Source organism: Cetorhinus maximus, chromosome 22 (assembly GCF_964194155.1).
Source record: "Cetorhinus maximus chromosome 22, sCetMax3.hap1.1, whole genome shotgun sequence".
In the NCBI taxonomy this organism is placed as follows: domain Eukaryota; kingdom Metazoa; phylum Chordata; class Chondrichthyes; order Lamniformes; family Cetorhinidae; genus Cetorhinus; species Cetorhinus maximus.
This window is the reverse complement of record NC_135900.1, coordinates 31,698,106-31,718,492: the sequence shown is the minus strand read 5'-3', so window position 1 is coordinate 31,718,492 and position 20,387 is coordinate 31,698,106. Positions and strand designations below refer to the sequence as shown.

At 42.4% G+C, this 20,387-nt stretch overlaps 1 protein-coding gene across 14 annotated transcripts in view; it reads left to right on the top strand.

Annotated features, from left to right (window-relative positions):
* The window catches only part of LOC144696580 (suppressor of tumorigenicity 7 protein homolog), a 203,600-nt gene that overhangs the window by 52,927 nt on the left and 130,286 nt on the right, over positions 1–20,387 (top strand). For 2 of the 14 annotated variants that reach the window (XM_078568033.1, XM_078568036.1), the window contains exon 1: positions 12,859–13,178. The exons of 11 other annotated variants lie outside the window; for them this stretch is intronic. In XM_078568033.1, coding sequence (XP_078424159.1) covers positions 13,157–13,178 — 22 coding nt within the window. In that variant the 5' untranslated portion in view covers positions 12,859–13,156. Of the gene's footprint in view, positions 1–12,857; positions 13,179–20,387 lie in introns of those variants that run through there. One more of the 14 variants, XM_078568032.1, reaches the window with a different exon arrangement.

Genomic DNA, 20,387 nt, shown 5'->3' with positions numbered 1-20,387 from the left:
GCCACCGCGAGTGAGGAGTCCATTGACTTGCGGCGAGACCGGAAGTTCATGGCGGCGGGTGGGTGTGGAAAATCCCGCCCTATATAACAGATGGGTGGCTGAGGGGGTTTCACTTCAATTTTTTTGACCCTGTTGACCAGCCAAATAATTCCCAGGTTGTTGTAAAAACCCGTCTGGTTCATTAATGCCATTAAGGCAAGGAAATAAGCTGTCCTTACCTGGTCTGGCCTATACGTTGACTTTGAGATGGCCCTGCAAGTCACTCAGCTGTTTTCAAGGTGGCAGCTCATCATCATCTTCTCAAGGACAGTTAGACATGGGCAATAAATGCTGGTGTTGCCACCAACGCTGATATCCTGTAAATGAATAAATGTGCTAAAAGACGCTGTAGAAATTTGGCTTATAAAACAGTGTCCATTAAGGTCTCCAGTTTAAGAAGTTAGAATTGTAGTACAGTCATATCCTGTCAAGTTAGCCACAGATACCATAGATACGCAATATAACCCAAGGGTGAGAACCTCCAGAATACATCGAAGAGGGAGTAGGCTGCTTGGAGTCCAGCTGCAGAGAAGTTGGGGGGAGCATGGGGATGGTGATAGTGGAATTACAAACTGGATTCCTTTCACATATATTTCTTTCCATATTTTTTCACAGTACTGCCAAATTAAATAGCCCCTTCACACTTCAGAATATCCAACAGTGGTTTTGTTTAGGCATAGATGTTAAATTCTATAGCTATTAAATAAAGTTGGGTAATATTCCTTGGGTTGTATTCCTTAATATTTGGCCTTGTGGTCAGTAGAACTGCTAATATTTCTACAACTAACAACCTCCATAATGAAAGCACTGCAGCTGTCTCTCAAGGATTGTCATATAACAGATGGATGGCTGAGTAGTTTTTCACTCTGACCCCGTTCCCCAGACAGCTCGTGGTACAGTCACAGATACAATAGGCTTACTTCACGACTGTGACTCAAATTGACCCTGAGGCCCGTAAGTCTGGCTAGACCTGGGAACTGAGTAATTAAATCTCTTTTTTTTTTAAAGAATATATGCCCAAGAGGAATAAGGGCAAATTAAATTTACACTTTGTACATTAAAAGGGACTGTTTGTCAGTTTTTCTTCAGATCACTAGATAAGCTTTGCTGTTAATTTTTAGTCGATTACCAAATATTTTATGATTTAAGTTTTTAATTAAGTTGTGTCAGATAGTTCTTAACATTGAAAGCTGAAATTTAATATATTTGCCCGGATTTTTGGTGGATGGTTATGCTGAAACTGTCATTATTACTGTCATTATTCCACTGAAGCTGACAGCAGCTTCAGGAGTTTGTACATGCACAGAACAACATGGAAATCCAGAAGGTACTGTCGGTGATTTTACACTTCTTCAGAGGGTGTACTGTTGAGGTTTCCCCGGAGAGGCATCTGGGGAATCTAGTAGATGGGGGTACAGTCTCAGGAAAAGGGGTCGATCATTTAGGACTGAGATGAAGAGAAATTTATTCATTCAGAGTTGTGTATCTTTGGAATTTTTACCTCAGGGGTTTGTGGATGCTCCATCGTTGACCATATTAAAGGCTGGGAAAGACAGATATTTGACCTTTCAGGGAAATAAGGGTGAGAAAGTGGAGTTGAAGCCCCAAGATCAATCATAATTGTATTGAATGATGGGCCGTATGGTGTTCTCTGGATCCTATCTCTTGTGTTCCAAGCAATCAGCAAGTTGACGAGAACTGTACACTGTAAACTTTAAAAAGCAATAAAATGTTATGCCTTATTGAATAAGGTGTAACTGAGATTTTAATGATGTACTATGTTCATAATTACTGCTAAGCACCCTCAATGGCCCTGGAAAGCTGATTTTAGATTTGTAGAATATAAAATTTCTTGATATAATAAAGCTGTTTATTTTTAAAGCATTAATTTTTGAGAAATGTTTGTACATGTTGATATTTTAGCTTCCATCTAAATCCAACCATAATTATTTATTTTTCTACTTGAAAATTTCAATTAAATATGAAAGATAAAGTGCTTTTAAGTTCCTGGTTTGCTGTTGGTAAGAATACTTCAATGTGATTGGCTGCATGCTGACACCTGGAGATCCCCTTGTCTTGATACCAGATATAAGCTGCCACTGAGAAGGGGGAAATCTATGCCACAGAGATCACCAGATCTTTAAGGGCATCTTCCTTCAAGTTCAGTGGAGAGTGGCATTGCTTTGCCACTGATTGCAAAATCCAGCCCACTGGATTTTGAACAATTATTATTGAAAATCATAAGCAATTCGCAGTGAATAATAGATGAGTGAGAATGATAATTTACTGCTCATGGCATTTTCACTAAAATTGTCATATATCCATATCAATCACTGCTTGCAGACATACCAAGCATAAAGGAAGATGAATGTGGTTGTTGGAGGCCAGTTACCTCAGTCCCTGGACATTGTTGCAGGAGTTCATCAGGGTAGTGTCCTTGGTCGAACCATCTTCAGCTGCTCCATCAATGATCTTCCCTCCTTCATAAGGTCAGAAGTGGGGATGTTCGCTGATGATTGCACAATGTTAAGTACCATTTGCGACTCAGATAATGAAGCAGCCTGTGTCCATAGGCAGCAAGATCTGGACAACATTAAGTCTTGGGCTGAGAAGTAGGAAGTAACATTCAAGCCACACAAGTGCCAGGCAATGACCATCTCCAACAAGGGAGAATCTAACCATCTCCACTTTAATTAATTCAATGACTTTACCATCACTGAATTCCCCACTATCATTATCCTGGGGGGTTACCATTGACCAGAAACTGAACTGAACCAACCATGTAAATACTGTGGCTACAAGAGCAGGTCAGAGGCTGGGAATTCTGTGGCAAGTAACTTGCCTCCTGACTCTCCCAAAGCCTGTCCATCATTTACAAGGCACAAGTCAAGAGTGTGATGAAATACTCTCCACTTGCTTAGATGAGACTGGATCCAAGAACTCTCAAGAAGCTCAACACCATCCAGGATAAAGCAGTTTGCTTTATCAACACCCCATCCTCCAATTTAAACATTCACTCCCTCCACCACCGATGTGCAATGGCAGCAGTTTGTACTATATATAAGATACACTGCAGCAACTCACCAAGGCTTCTTCAACAGCACCTTCCAAACCTGTTATCTCTACCACCTAGAAGCACAAGGGCAGCAGATGCATGTGAACAGCAGCACCTGGCAGTTCCCCTCCACGCCATACACCATCCTGACTTGGAACGATATTGCCTTCCCTTTACTGTTGCTGGATCAAAATCTTGGATTTTCTTTCCTAACAGCATTGTGAGGGTAGTCTCACCAGATGAACTGCAGCAATTCAAGAAGGTAGCTCACCACCTTCTGAAGGGCAGTTGGAGATAGGCAACAAATGCTGGCCTTGCCAGCAATGCCCAGAATCCAAGAAAGAATAAAAAAGACCAAGCCCAGTTATTGAGAGAAGCTCGACATAAAAAATGTCACCAATGTATGAAAAAGCACAAAAGAACAATTCACTAGCCAAATTTATTCATATAGTTGTGAATTTTTTTTAACCTTACATTTTGTTTAAACTCTTGTTTTGAATATCAGAAATATCAGTTACTGAGGAAAAAAATGTGAGAGATGAAAATTTTTTCAAAAAGCACTTGGAATAATTTGTGGGCAAAAACACAATTCAGCACCACCAAGTAATGTGGCAGCTGATGGTTACAGGTAAATGTTGATGTTTTAACATTGGAATTCTCATTGGAAATGTTTTTGTATGGCAAGTTACAGTAGTGCATGGGCCCATGTCTCTTATGTCAGTGTGAAATGCTACAAACATGGTCTTCCTATTCCTCCCCCTGTGACATCCCTCCCTTTCTAAGTGACATCTCCACATTGTCTCACTCCCCTATCTTTTTGACCCCATATCCTCTCCCACTGTTTCACCCTTATCTGCCAAACTTCTTGTTACCCTAGGAGCTCATCCCAAATGGTTTTAAGAAGAAATTAGCTCTTTGAAGTACTTAAATGCTAGAAGAGGTACTGCAGATACTTCTACTTTTTCCAAAGTGCTTGTTGTTGGCAGGAAGTATTAATGCCAGCAAGACCAAAGAAGGGGAAACACAGACATCATTGGCTCAGTCGGGGTTGGAGAAACCAGAACTGACAAAAATAGGAAAGGAGTGTCAAGGAACATCAGGGCAGAATGGGAATAGAAGCAGCTATCAGAGTTGGACACTTGAGCCAGGGCCATTGTTAGGCCAGTGGGAGTTACAGGAACTGGTCCCACTGAAGGTAGAAGAGGAGCCAAGATGCCATTGGGTCCATGGGAGCAACAGTAAGAGAGAGCAGGAGCAGACATTGAAGAAGGTGGAGGAGGGCTTAGGCAGCAAGGATTTGGGCAGCGATATTCCCCAGAGTTGTTTGCTGAAGTGCTTCAAAAGTTGAGTGGAGTGGAGATGAGCTTGATTCGAGTTGTTGGAAGCTTTCAAAGAATGATAGGCTGGAGTAGCTCTTACAGTTAGAAAGAACTGTGAGAAGAAAGTGAATATATAAAGTTGTCTATACAAGAATTACTTGCTTTATAGATTAAAACCTTTCTTTTTTTAATTTGAGGTTGCCAGTATAACCTCTGTTTAAGTATCCATAATACATTATTGTTCCAGTAGCTTCTTCATCTTTTGTTCAACAAAGGCAAATGTTGTAATGCTCAGTTGCTTTTTGAAGATAGAATGAAATTGCTGTGGTGGCAGGAATAGTTAACAAAAAGGTTCTTTTTGTGGGCTATCAGAAAATTACCTAAGTATCAGAGGTGCTTGCAGTACTGTAGGGAGTTTAGATCCATCTATGGTGGAAGTCTACTTCTGCAAAGTGTACACTCTGTTTCCTGTATGGATCACTCCACTTACTTAAATCCAGTTCTATGGGGCTTGGTACAGTTACCAATTTAGCTGTTGGGGAGCCCAGAGATGCATTGTGCAATGGTGGCTGGATTATTGTCTGTCTTTTTGCTTATTCAAATAAAGGTTGTGCTAATTAGTAATGAGATTGAGATTCAGATTCATGTCCAATATTCATGAAATACTTGTGGTGGAATGCCACTGAAAATGGTGATCTTCCTTTCTACAGGTTTTTATAGAATGGTTGCCTATACAAAATGTCAGCATGTTTAAAGAGGAAACTCTAGATTTGCAATCAAACTTCAGCTAAAGATGTCAAGTCAAGAGTTTCCTTGCTCATTATCATGCTCCCAAAAGATTTTGCTTAATTGAGAGGACCAGAACTCATGCCTCTGAAAGTTCTGTTTCATAACTAACTTCTAGCGGATTCATACAAGCGACCTCGGTAATGTGTCAAAACAAAAACAGAATTACCTGGAAAAACTCAGCAGGTCTGGCAGCATCGGTGGAGAAGAAATCAGTTAACGTTTCGAGTCCTCATAACTTCTGCTGAAGGGTCATGAGGACTCGAAATGTTAACTGATTTCTTTTCCACCGATGCTGCCAGACCTGCTGAGTTTTTCCAGGTAATTCTGTTTTTGTTTTGGATTTCCAGCATCCGCAGTAGCTTTTAGCTTTTTGTTTTTATCTTGGTGGTGTGTCATGCAGTTTTATCTTTCCCTCCTTCACTGGTTTCCTTCTCCCAGTAAATAACCTGATTTTGTGAATTAACGTGGAATTATAGGAGCAGATGTCTGCTACGTTAATATCTGATGTCTGATCTTAGCCATCGGAGCAATTTCAAATTTATATTAGCCTGATATTAAAGCTAACTTGTCTAGGATGTAAGATGTGAAAACAAAGGGATATGCAAATAGACAAATGTTGTCTTCAACAAAGTAAAGAGATTCAATGCAATTTGGATATGCTCTACAAAAACTTGTGCTCTTTATTAGTAGAATCAAATCTGTGCACATAGGCCTTGCACTGTTGGGCTCCAGAGTCAGTGTGTTACCTGTGAGTTAAACTGCGACTTCAGTGTTCCTTCAAACCCAAAACTGCTTCAACAGTGATTTTAAAGCTGCAGCGAATAAAATCTGGTGTCGGAATAGCAGGTTGTAAATGTACTGAAGTGATACTGTAGCTGTAACAATGCACTGGAGTACTATATGCAATCCTGCCACCACTTTATCAAAGGGATGTGAAAGAATTGGAGAAGACTCTGAGAATAACAAGAATGATTCAAAATGTGAGGCTGAGGTGCAGAGGTGGTGAGATATGTGGAAAGGTTAACAAAGTTGATCGCAACAGGAACAGGGTAAGTGGAATGTATAAAATATTAAAGACCTTTGAAACGGTCAATGCAGACTATTATTTTGAACAGCGACAGGCTGGTAACACTAGAGATTGGAAATACAAACTACCGAAAAACAAATTTAGACCACATTAGCAGTATTTTTTTTCACACAATGGGCTTCAGATGGCTGGAGTAATCTATCTGGCAGGGCAGTGTACAGAAACCGGTTTGCAGGGGATTCAAAATGTAGCTGAGGATTGGACTGGAAGAGTTGGGATACTGAAAGGACAAACTTTGATCTGTATGGCCTTCTTTTGCCTTTTGCTTATATTTGCATATTTAAGCCTCAATATTCTAGAGGTTTAAATAATCATGGAAATATTTGATTAGACCTTTGATTTTAGTTTCTCTCTGTCACGATCCCAGTTTTTCTTCAGAATATCTGTGGCAATTAGTTCCATTAGGCAGGAAATTCCTAATGGGTGCAAGACTAACCTGAATTTTCTTGCAAAATGGCTAGAAGATCATGAAATAGTATGGCAGGCAGTGCCTGCTATTTCTCCACCTCTATAACATTGGGTTTATTTAATCCACCTCCAAAAGGCAAAATGCGAGTGAACCCTACCTGGATTTGGACCCAGAAACTTCTGGTCCAAATCTGACGCTGAACCTGCTGAGTTACCTGACGACTTAAACATTGATTGAAAGAAGAGCAATAGAAGTTTCTAGCATGGAATGAAGCTCAATCAGCCCAACATGCCGTGCTGAATTCTGGTAGGAAAATTCAAATATCATCCCACAGTCCTCCTATCTTCCCAAAGTTCTGTACCTTCCTCTGCTTCGAATACTTATCCAAGTTTCATTAAAAGAAGCAATGGTGCAAGAAGCAATCTCAACCACTCCCTGTAGTGCAGTATTCCGTATGTGTTCCAACAAGCCTCTGTATAAAAAGAGAATGCCGTAACTTCTCTCCGCACTCTCCTAGTGATAATTTTAAAGTGGTGACCAATTGCCACTGATCCCAAACTTGATGAAATAGTCTTTCCTCATTCACTTTATCAAAACAGCTCATAATGGTAAAAATCTATATTGTATCTCATCATAGACTTCTCTGCACCAGTGGAAATATTTCCAGTATCTCAAACTTTTACTTATAACTATAAGTTTCCCAACCCTACTAGCATCTTTGTGATTCCATGCTGTAAACTCTCTATGGCTATAGTGTCCTTACTATAATGGGGTGTCCGCAGAGTCTGATGAGTCTAAATCTAGGCCTAATCATTGTTTCATACAAATTTATCAGCTTTTCTTTACTGTTATTCTTTATCTCCTACTTATAAAACCTTAAATGCTGTTGGCCTCTGTTATGGCTCCATCTATGTGGACTCACGCTTTCAGGGAATGATGTATTTGAACCGCTAGATCCTAACTGTTTTGACACTATGGAAGCCTGGAAAGGCTAGGAATGCCACAGCCCACGTCTTTCACCATGTTTGGAAGCGAGATGGCATGGGCAGGCCTTATGTGTGCCGGAGGCATGCAGAGTGGGCAGATTGAGACATCAATCAGCGTTAAACTCTGATTTGGTGCCCACCCTGCAATTTTGGACCTATTGATGTCCCCTCTTAAAAACACACACAGCTAAATATGTTTTCAGTGACATATGAACACTATTCAAAAGGAGCAGCCTGGGACTTTCAGGTGTGGTGCTTTGGACTTCCTTTTGCTGCTGCAGACATGCTGGAATACTGTGTTCTGTGTGGTTGGAGGCGCTCATGTGAGTTGTTTGATTCAGGAGGGAGTGGTGCTGGACCCTTGCAAGAAGTTGACTGGTTTTTGAAGGCCTTTGTGCAGGAAACATGCGTTCACTCATGGAGGTTATAGTCGCAGTTCCTCTTGGGCGCAGCCCCACACTGAGATGGAGCACGGGCAGCAAGCAGAGAGGGGGAAGCTTTTCACAGAGGGAGGAGGAGGAAGGGGAAAGGCATTCGGAACATCATCACTCCGACAGGCTTTCTGAAAGCGGCTCATCAGACTCTTGATTCCCCTGAGAACATCCGCACATCACCGCTGCTCTACAATTCCCGCATTTCAATCCATCTGCCACAGCGACCTGAATTTTACATTCCGAGGTCGGGCACGCACCTGACCTGAATGCACGTAAAATTGTGCGATTGATGTTGGGCGTGCGTCCTGATGTCATTGCACACGTGTGCAATATTGAGGTTGGGAGGCGTGTGCAGGGGTCGTAGTCGTGCCCGCCGACAATTAAAGGGCCAATTGAGGCCATTAAAAATCCTAATGACTGAGATTTTACGTTGCCTGTGGCGTTGCCTGCCACGGACAGGCAGGCAGCACGTTTTTATCAAATTGTCAGCCAAGGGCAGGATAAAAGGCCCCTGGAGCACAAGCACTTTTGTTTTCTTTGCAGGTTTTACTGCTGTCATATTTCTGAGTTTTTCCAGATTTCCTTTTGATTGCCTTAGCTTTCTAAGCTGGTTCACCTATAAATCTGTGCCAAAGTTCTAACAAAATAGAGCAGCCTGTACAAACCATGGGCAACATTGTCGTTTACAAAAGATATTGGGCATTGAAAATCCATGGTCATTTGGCATATTGCTACTGTAATTATATTGGGGGTCGGTGGGGGTGAGGGGGCGGAATACCATTGGACCCAGCGCCCAACTTGTTCTCACTTCTGCCCACACCATCAGGCCAACTGGAAGACGTGCTTTACGCTAGGCGGGCCTTAATTGGCCACCCAGCGTGAAATTGTGTTGAGAACATGATCTCGCCCTGGAACAGGTTCTATGTCCGTTTCCGAGCCCACCGACTTCGCGCGCATGCCAAGTGTGAAATTCAGGCCAGTGTCCTCTGGTCCAAAACATTGCAATAAAAGGCACCACAAAAAAACCTTACTTAACAGCTTTACCCAAAAACACATCCAATAATACATGCAAAAACTGAAATATTCACCCTTCTGCATTCCCTTAGTGCCTGTCTTGTGAGTGCCTTTGCCTGTCTTAATGTTCCTACACTGTGTTACCCCAGTATCCACAGCATAGCTGGTGGAAAGCTGCTGACTTCCACTGGAGGGGACTTTAGATGGCCTTGCAGGATGCCATTGAGCAGCTCTGGGCCTTGTGAGCTCAGCTTTGGACTATCCCACCTTGGCTAACTGAAAGGTATCGGCAGAGGCACTGGCGGAGAGGCAGGATGAGAGCATGAATGTTGTTACTCCTGAGAGAGGACAGCAGGTTCGTGCACCAGAGAGTCACTGCCATTCCCCAGGGTCAGCACCTCAGCAATCTTAGTAATCTGCTGGAGCACAGATTGCTGGACCGTCACATAACCCTGCAAGCCCTTTTGAGCACTCTATCTGACCCTGTATGGTAGCAAGCTAGGCCTGCATGGCCCACGAGAGACCTTGGGTGGCTTCTGCGGTGTTGCAGTGAATGTTGATACATCAGCGACTGGATGTTGCATCACGGCTGGCTCCAGATTGTCCATCACTTACATGCTGGAAAGGATAGACTTCAAGCTCTGCACAAAGCCCTGTGCCAATTTGGAGTTAGTCTCTTTCATACTCCTTGGCAGTGAAAACAGGTTTTGTGGCAGACTGGCTAGTGCACCAAGCATCTCCATTTGTATGCCCTTCAACCTTATCCTGTACACTACTCTATCCAAGTCCTTATCTGTGTCCTTTGCGGAGGAATTTGTACACAACCTCACTGCCAGGGAACTGGCACATGCACTATTCTTTCTTCCTGCAGCCCACTCTTGCCTGGTGACTCGCGGATGCAGATCCCACCTCTGTACTATCCTCTAAAATATGCACATTGCCAGTATCTGCCCACAAGCATCAGATTGAGCGATGGTGTTTCTTAATTAGGCTCTTCTTGGTCTTCATGGTGAGGCTGCACTGGCTGGCCAAGTAGCAGGCCTTGGGTAGCTGAAAGTATAAATGTAGAAGGGATGGGTTGGAATGAGGTAAGTGGGATAGTATGGAAAATAAAAGGTGCATGGCCACATCATCTGCAGCTTGTTCTTCACATTGCAGGATGAGGGTGAAATGGGATTTTAGAAGATTCATATGGAGGAGCATAACATCAATCTGGATGGTTTCAGTGATGCCACTCACCATGGCCTCAATGACTTCCATGCCAATAATTCAGAGCACCGTCTCCTCCAATGCTCTCAGGCGATGCCTGCCCACTGGTGGTTCTCTGTTGCTCCTTCCTCTAATGGGCCACCTTGGCCCTCGAGAGTCGGGGGGGGGGAAGAGTGCCGGTGATCATGTTGCAATATGTGTGGCTGAGCTGCGTGTCTTGACTGAATAAATGGAAGTATGTGGAGACTGCTGGATGTGGCTGTGAGGCTTGCAGCCGTGGTAACTGTGTGAGGGCGAAGTGGATTATATGAATCTTAGGCATTAAGTCCTGGTTGCAAGAGATTGCTGATGGGAGAGCGATGGGGTTGAGCAGGGCATGAGGTTGCTGGTGGTATGGTGATCATGGAGGTGAGCAGACAGAATGACGTTTTTGTGCTGTCTGCATCGCTTCAGTCGGGCACAGGGTCATTGAGCATTGTGATTCTTGGACCCGCAATCTGCCATGTTGAATTTTTAGCTGTATTGCTCACCCAAATCCTTCAGCCTCTTTCTGTTGAGAGTGTACTCCAATTCTTTGATCTTTTAACTCTCAAAATATATTAACATATACTTAGTCACACTGAATTCCATGTTCTACCTGTCCACACCTTGCTCCAGTTTGCCTGCGTGTCTGGAAATATTTGGCAGTCATTCTTACTGTTTATCAAACTCCCTATTTTCATGCCACAGGCAAACTTCAAGCTTGTGCTCCATTAACCTAGAACAAAAGTGGACCCATCACAAACTCCTGGGTTACACCACACCCATTCTTTCCCCAATTTGAGCAACACTCATTAACTTGTGCTGTTTGTATCCTCCCCTGTTAAGCATCCCCCTATCCTCGTTGCTGTATTTCCTTTTACATGATATGCCTGAATTTTTCTAACAAGTCTCTAAGGAAACAACTTTCTAAAGAACCATAGGCTGGATTTTACGTGCCCCAGCCGGGACAATTATCATGGTCAATTGGCTTGTTAACAAGCTCAGTTGAGCCTTGATTATTTATTTAAATATGGTGGATGAGCTGCCAATTTTAGCGCCCGCCCATCTACTGCGTAATGGGGGTGAGCTTGGAGGCATTGGCAGGAAGGCACATAAAGTGGGGCAGGTGCCCACCCACCGCCTTCCTGCCATGCCGCCAAGCTCACCCCCATTACACAGTAGGTGAGTGGGCGCCGAAATTGGCAGCTCATCCACCATATTTAAATAAGTAATCAAGGATCAATTGAGCTTGTTAACAAGCCAATTGACCATGATAATACACTGCCCATGTCATAATAAGTTTGGCCTGGGCAGCTGGGCTGGAGTGGGCGGGCCCTTTTTTAAAAAAAAAAGTTTTTGAATGGGCAGGATACTATCTTTGATGTGTGCTCTTTGTACATCAGGGGGCAGCCCGCCCACTAAAATAGTACAGCCCCTCCTTCCCACCCGCCTGCTCGCCAAAATCCACCACCCCCACTCACCTCACCCTGCTCCCTAAACTGGCCGAACCCTCCCCGTCCAATCCCCTAGACAGACCTTACTCCAGGATCCATGGGGCCGCCTTCTTGGGGCTGGTCGCAGTCCCGGCAGCGCCCACTACTTTGCCCTTGGCACTGCTGGAGCTGCCGGCTAATCCGATTGGCTGTCAGCTCCCTGGGGCGGGACTTCCCGCCCAGTGACGGGTGGAAGTCCCACTGGCAGGCGATGGAGCCTGGCCTCAGAACGTTACGGCTGCAAGACAGGCTGGCGTGGAACACGTCAGCTTCCCGCCGGCTTTGCTTCCTGGGTGGCAAGCTGCCCGCAACCCCGTAATATGCAGTCCCATATTTGCTGCATCGACTAAATATCCTTTCTGTAATCAGTTTGTCACCCCTTCACAAAACTCTGTAGATTTGTCGCACGTAATCTTACCATAACAGTTCAGTGCCAGCTAGCCACGATTATATTTTTATGTTCTTAAGCCATACGTTAATATTTGCTTACTAATTTTGTCTAAAATTATATATTTTTTTGGTGATGACATTTATTTAGAAATCTCTGATTACTTGTAGGATTTATTTTAATGTCTTAACAGAGAAAGACTGATCCATTTAAACTATCTGCATATTGTAGAATTGACGAGGAGGTCTGCTTTACAAATAACAAGGGGGATTTTGAAATGCTGAGACCCTTGCACTGTGCAATTGTATCGCACATTGCACAGCACCTACAGTTTTCTTACAAGTTCTCTTCATTTTAGCAACTCATTAGCATGTCCCTAATCCAGTTAATTTTTTTTATAGCTTTGTATGACTGAAAAAATATAAAATAAAAGTGCTCTGCAGTGGAATATGTGTTCTCAGAGGAGATTGTATAGCCTTTGGATATTGTAACAACAGTCTGTCTCCTGAATCTCATCTCCCATTCATTCTGTTTCTGCTGCTGGTCCTGGTTAGCAGGAATCAGTCTTTGCAGTAAGTGCCTTTGACGTCACTCAATGTATGCAGCCTGTGCTATTGTCTTACTCTGAGCTGTACTGTGTATCGTAGTGTCTGGGCTCAGCTCTTCATTCAGACTCACTGCAGCAAGACAAGAGAGTACTTGGTCTTTCATTTCTGTTGAATTTCCAGCAGAAGCTTTTGGCTTTTACTTGTGAGAGAAGTATAAACAGCATTTTGTTGAGGGCTGCTGTGTGTTGTATCAGCTTTCAGGCTTGAACAAGGCAGCTGGCAGCCGCAGAGCCTGGGCTGCATTGTCTAGTCTCATGACCCCTGCTGTGTAGCTGCCTCATCTTTTTGCAGCATCTGAACCAGCCATGTTCGGCACGGAGTCCTCATGTAAGTACAGTACTGTAACACTCCAATGATTAGTAACATCTTTAACGTTGTGCCAAAGCTTTGTTTTATTGCACAGAACGCAGGCTGCAGTCAGGGCCACTTCAAACAATGAATTCACAGCTTCTCTTAGAATAGAATCATGCAGTGTGAATCAGATCTGAAAGATTCATGTCACTGTATCTGTTTTTCAGAATTCGAGAGAATTATTTTCTGGGTGATTTTACACGAAATGTATTAACAGCACAAATGCGATTGAGATGCACAAAATAACAGAAATATAAGGCCTTTCTGGCAAAAAGCAATAAATCACGGCAAGGAGTGGAATGGCTGACTTTGTTACAGAAATGCACTGCATAGAATCCACTCGGTCATAAATTATACAGTGAATTTATTGAAATACATTTTGTTGTATAATCCGAGGCCTAGTGACAGGACTGAGTGCGAGAGTTCATGAAGTTTAAGAACCCCAAAGCTCCTAATAAGATCTGTAACCTGCACCCATAAATGATCATATTCTCAGGAGAGAATTGGTGACTGGGAAACAGAGACTGCTCCACCCCCCCCCTCCCCACCCCATTATTTTTACTGTTGTTGTTATTGACAGAAGATCGAGACGTTGTATACAGGACCCTGAATGCTCTGGCGCCATAGTTGTCTGTTTGATAAGATGCTACAGCATGGAGAGTTGCATGGAATTGGTTGAGCAGCTGGGCAAATGATATTTGTGCTGTCGTGAGCTGTCCATCTTGAAAGAACACTGTTGTTTGCGTGAGGCTGGAGAGGGCCTGTTATCACAAAGTGAACTGTTATTTACAGCGCTCCCTTGTTTGATAAGGCTGTCCACGGTTTGCCCGGTGACACCCCTTGTGTTTGCTGATGTCTCCTGCTGCTGTGGTAACCAGATTGGGACGGCTGGAAATTAATATCTCCTGCAAGCTGGCATTACTAAGTATGGGCTTTTGATGAAGTCCGTGGGTGTTAAATGGCCCTAGCTTTTCATCCGGGAGGAGGGAGTTTGGCTGCTCGTCGGCAATGTGGCTCACATTCAAAATAAAATGGGATCAGGTTGCCACATGAAATAGTGTTTTAGGTATTGTTCGCAGCAAAAATATTGTACTCTTCTCATGAGGTGCGACGATACTGTGACATAGGTAATAATTTTTCTCTTAATGAGAACAACCTGGATGAAATAGGAGGATGTGCAGAAATGTTTATACTGGCTTCACACTTTCACTCTTTGACGAGTCGAGGAGCAATTTGACAAAATGGCAGGTTTTCAATGAGTTCCTTTCACTTTTAGTCCTGCAACTGGGCTTTGACACATTTCTTTAATTCCGCCGTTAAATTTCATTTTCCAGACTTGCAGGAAAAAAAAAGGTTTCTCCTGCTGTTCTGAGAAAAAGGATGAGAACCTCCATGCATTTAAAATCATGTAACAAGAACTCTGTGCTTAAAGTATTAAAATAGTGTCAGTTTCTGGACAGAATTGGTCAGACATGGTTCTCAGGACTGACAGCTCCGACTTTTACCTTTTGTCACCCAAATAGGAATCCACTGTGTATCCCTTTTCAAACAACACAAATGCCAATAAAAACGTCTGTTCTACATATATAGTAATTCTTGCCTAATGTCTAGTTGGAGGGATCATAATGGAGACGGAAGGAAACAGTTTATTGAGTGTTTATAAGTTTTGCATTTAATCTGTTTTTTTTTAAAGAATGAAAATTACTCTGAACCAATGAATTACTGTACTTTCATTCTTAACTAATTGACTTTTTCCCATATAAAACGGTGCCTCGTACATATCCGTGGCTTGGCATGTTATTTTCACTTCTGCATTTCAACTGCTGCTGAAAGAATGTAAAGAAGTATAATGTAAGTTAGTGAAACAAAGAGCATCATCTTTCATTTGGATTGTTGCATTTTTGAGGTTTGTGATTCGTGCTTTTTATTTGCACCAGCCCTCAGCAGGAAGCCAAAGGGTAATTATTAAAATAGGTAGAAGCTAACCTGTCTGTGGAATCTCATGTAATTAAGTTGTTTGAACTTAGGCAGTTGAGTAAATAATTGTTTTACGTAGGGTGTGCTGAATGGTCACTCTGACCTTAGACTAATCAAGTGAGTTATGGCGTGTTGGGCTATGATATAAGTACTGACTTGTCGTTGGGATCAAGCAGCCAGTGATTGGTATTCTCCAGCTTGTTTTCATGAGGATCATAATTAGAAAGATTGCCCCCATAAGTATATAAGTTAAACTGAGAACACATTATTATTTTGTAGTGGATGTTAATATGGACCAGTAAAGTGGGTTGTGTCATAGTACAGTTTAAGTTGTTTAAATACCTATGTTTATGATGTAGAAGATTCATTCTAGATTAGACAGAATTATTGAATGAAATAGTGATAAGTTAATTGTATGCCTCCTGCTGCTAAACTGGAAGAACGTTTGTAATATTGATTTGGATTATGTTTATCAACTTAAAGTATGGTGACGAGGATTTAAAACCTGAAATGTCACACGTCTTCCCTCGTGGCTTAGTGTGCTCCAGTTGAAGTACAGGCATTACAAATGCTTCAGTCACTTGAGTAAGGGAGGAAAAATAAACCAGGTTTTGCTCTTGTGGTTACCATTTAGTGACCTGTGCGTGTGTCTTCATATGAAGGGAGGATTGGATGGGCTCAGTCAACTATAATGCTCTTTGCAGTCAATAGCCCGCGGACACTCTGCCAAGGCTCATAAAGGATAGTGGCCACTTGGGTGAGATTCTGGAGGATCAGTGGAGCTGATGGAACTGTACCCGAAGAAAGAGTCAACAGCTTCCGGAGAGGAGATAAGAGGTGATGAGAAAATTGATTAGAAAAAAGATACCTAAATTGGTTGTGACAGTGTCAAACACAAAATGTGAGATCAACTTCCTTCAACTAGATTTTTCTTATAGATATTGAAAACACTATTCTGGCCATTGTCTCTCCTGGAAAAATTCCAGTAAGAAGGAGTTACATAATGGAGGCTCCTGAGAAATGAGCTTTCCACATGGAGCATTTTATTGAAAAGCAAGTCCCAGGAATGATGGTGGGATTGAAGTAGGTGGAGTGAATGGGAGGGGTTGTGACAAGGGCTGAGGATGGGCTATTTATTGATGTGACTGCAAATGATTGTACTGCACTGGCCAGGCTTGTTTGCAAACATGTGTTGATGAAAAAAATCTCAAGGAGCCCTCTTTGTAAAACAATGAAGAGGTAATGTGGGCCACTGGGGAAATTAAGCAGGATGTTAGGAAGGATATGCAACTTCTGTATTCCTCCCTGGTGAGATGTGACTGCTGTCTTACAACAGTCCTTACGCCGGAGCAGATATGGATCTGGATGATTCAGATTTACATGTTCAACCATGAAACAAGATCTGCCAGAGAATCTCAAAGATGCTTCTTCACTGAGAGTGTAAAAAAAGGCTTTAATTTGAACTATGATTACAAAACTAATATTGTGAACATACTAAGGCTTTGTTCACTAACAGTGGTATAACAGGAAATCCTTCTAGTTTAAGAAACATGCAATCAACTTATACCTGCTTGATCTTCTGTTGTTGACTTTACAATATTTAATGTGTATATAGTTGGCTGTCAGGGAGTCTGTGTTTACTCGTGCTGTTAAATGAGGTATTTCTGCATCGCCTCCTGCACAGAACAATTTAGTAAGAATAAATCAGGGAAAGACACAGAACTCTGTTGTATCACTGCAGCTTTTTTCACCCTCCAATATTTCCCTCTTTTGTTTGTTGAAGGCATCGACTTGTGTTGGTCTACTTTGCCATATGTATCAGCAATCCTCCCATATCTTGCTCAAAAGGCAGCTCAAATACGTTAGGTCGTGAGGGCTGGATTTTCACTACCGAGGAGGGGGAGCTCTAATCAGGAAATTTCCTGGGTTGCCGGGCCCACCTTCAGTACCCTGAATCGTGCAGCTTTCGCTCTGGGAGGGTGAGTGCAGCATTGGTTCCGGCCCACCTACCCTGGAAGCAGTGTTTAGGTGGCCACAGGGATGGGCAAGAACTGAGGTGGGCTGGTTAGAAGGCCTGCCTTGGTTCTCTGAGACTTTGTCCCAGTTGTTTCAGAAGCTGTCAGGTACTCTAGCCTTCACCCCTCAGGCCCTCACATCCTCACCCACACCTCATGGCCCCTCAAACCCTCCATGCCAACTCATGCCCACAAACCACCCTCCGTGGCCCCTCATACCCTCCATGCCACCTCCATAGCCACTCACCCAGTGTCCAGCATGAGCAGACCTCAGGAGCCATGTGGAGATGAAAAAAGATAAACTTCTAACAATCTAATACAGTTCTCACCCAGGCATGCTTGATAGTGAAAAAAAACTCCCATTCATAGAACCCATTCAAATCTTTTAAATCTTTTCAAGTGGTTAATTTCTTATAAAAGCAAACTTTTATTCAGACAGAACGTCAAAGAAAGCTGATTCTTTAATAGCTTCTTTAAACAGTCAGTCAAACTGAGCTCAGAACCCCTTGCTGAGATAATTGTAGCTTTTAAAATTCAGCCACTGTCCTTGGAGAATGTCAACAAAGAACTCTATTGAAATTGGGCAGCTGTAACTGCGTTTTTCTAACCTGCAACAGATGGTCTGTCGATCAAAGCAGTCCAATAGAAGTTTTTTTAAACAACCTGTGACAGCTTCAGCTTTTGTTTTTAAAGTTTAAAGAGGAAGGGACTTAAAAATCTTCAGATCATGACTGTTATCCAGACCTTTTCCACACTTCAAGAGTGTTTACATTTATTCCATCAGTTCATAACTTCCACACTGTGGATTAAGACCTTTGCAACAGCCAAAATGTGGCCTGTTTGAACTCATCACCACTAAGTTCAAATGGCCCTGCTGAGTTTGGCTTTCCCTCCTGTGTGAATCATGCCCGGTCCCCTTTTCCCTACAGGCAAAAATTGGATCTGACGGAAATGGGGGGTGGGACTTCTCCATCGAGTCCCAGCCACCGTTTTTAAAAGTCCGTGGAATTGGAAAGACTCTGAAAATCTGTCCCTGAGTGCTAACAGGCTTTCTGACTGTGGATATGCAGTTGAAAGCTGTACCCTCCTGGTCCCAAAACCCATAGACAGTGCACTTTACAACAGGATAGTGCTCAGGGGTAGCATCCTTTCAGATCTCCAATTTAGCCTCAACACAGAAATTATGGAGACAATTATTGATTCCCCACTATCTAAATTAGGAGTTTAGGCTCGTATCTTCCTGGTTGTATAGCTCAATACTACATTGCAGGAGCCACTGGGGCAGTTCAGCTTTTAAATTAGGGTTGTGGTTTTATGCATTTACCATAATGAGTATTTTAAAAGCATTACATGGAGTTCCCTCTGATAGCTCAGCAGAGTGAATTTATGAAGTAATTAGCTGGGTTTCATAAATCAGATAGGCCTCAGGTTTAACCCCTGTTCTCTGCTGAGTTATTTCTCAGCTGGCTTGGTGACTGGCTTCTACAATTGGCCCCAGAGCCCAGGGAAGGGAAAATCAATCAGTGATCCTGCAGCCAAATGTTATCCATTGACTCATTCTGGAAGGGCATGTCTAGACATTGGATGTTTTAAATGGACAACTGTGATGACTGCTATTCAGCTGACAGGAGGGCAACTGGTACCTGCAGAATAACATGTGAGCCAAGAGTCAATATCGTCAGCTTAGGAGGGGAGAAAATCATCAAAGAAAGATCTTTAAGAAAACCTCCCCCGCACTATTCATGAGGCCTAAGTACATGAATTGCACAATCCTAAAATGAATATCTACTGCAGAAATATGAATATCTTTATGATGGATTGCAGTGGGAGGATTTTAATAAAACATATAAGTAGGCTCGCTTTGATCCTGCTACTATACTAAATGGAGATTTTTTTATATTGATGTTGAGCGTTTGTATTCCTTTGTAATAAGCGCATTTATAGATTAATAATATCTATGAAAAGTATTATTTTAAAGCTAAACACCCGAGACCTGCACCAACATACCTGGCTATTTTACCTTTATAATATTTTCTATAGGAACTCAAATCACATTTCCAGTCATTTTGTTTACTTTTTAATTGTCTTATCAGTATGTACTCTCCTGTCTCTCAAATTATTATTGCAGATGGAAAAATGCCTGCTTGCCCCACAAATTTGTCCCGATCCTTGGAAAATCATTATAGTTGCAGCACCTTGCAATCGTTGCTGCCTTTCCATCAATGTGCGGGTAGAAGTTGAGGAAATGTTCCAGTTTGAATATATGTTGTCAGTGCCATCTGCTGACCTTTGCGGTGACTTTTTGGTTATGTCTCTGTAACTGACAGGAACCCTGGAGCGAGGAACAGAGGTCATTGGCAAAAGCGCAGTTTTGAAATTGATATCCAGTGTAAAAACATGAATATCTTCATGGTAGATACTGAGGAAGTCAGCTTATTAAAATAAAGACCTCTACTGCACCACCTGCCTTTGTGCTGGAAGGAAGAGAAAGTGCTTTTCAATAATGGTGGGACATTGGTACATTTTAAAACAGAAATGCCAAAAAATCCAGGAACAGCCTTGTAAAGCTTGGTTCTAAGCTCTTAGTTTAGGGGAGTTTAAGCTGTAATTAAAGTAATGATGAAAATACTAAAATTGTTTCCCTTTTGCTGTTTTGCTCTATAGATTGGGTTTGAAATACTCTGAAATTTAAAAAAAAAATAAAATCTGTGACGTTCTTTCCTCTACTGAAGTTGGTGACTAAAGGAAAGGAAAGATCTTGTATTTAGAAGCACCTTTCATGACCTCTGGATGTCCCAAAGCACTTTACAGCTAATGAAATGCTTTTGAATGTAGCCATTGTGGTAATGTAGGGAAATGTGATGGCCCATTTGAGCACGCCTAGCCCCCAAAAACAATAATCAGATACATCAGATACCAGGTAATCAATGTTTAGGTATTAGCTGAAGGATAAATATCATTCAGGACATCAAGAGAACTGCCTGCTCATCTAATAGTGGCATAGGATCTTTTCTATCTGCTTGAGAGTGAAGACAGAGCCTCGGTTTAATGGCTTATCTGGAAGACAGCAATTCCAACAGTGCAGCACTCCCTCAGTGCTACAATGAAGTATCAGCCTAGATTACTGTATATACTCATATAAAAGCCAAATTTTTGAGACCTTTTTTTTTTCAGACAATAAATTAGGAGGTTG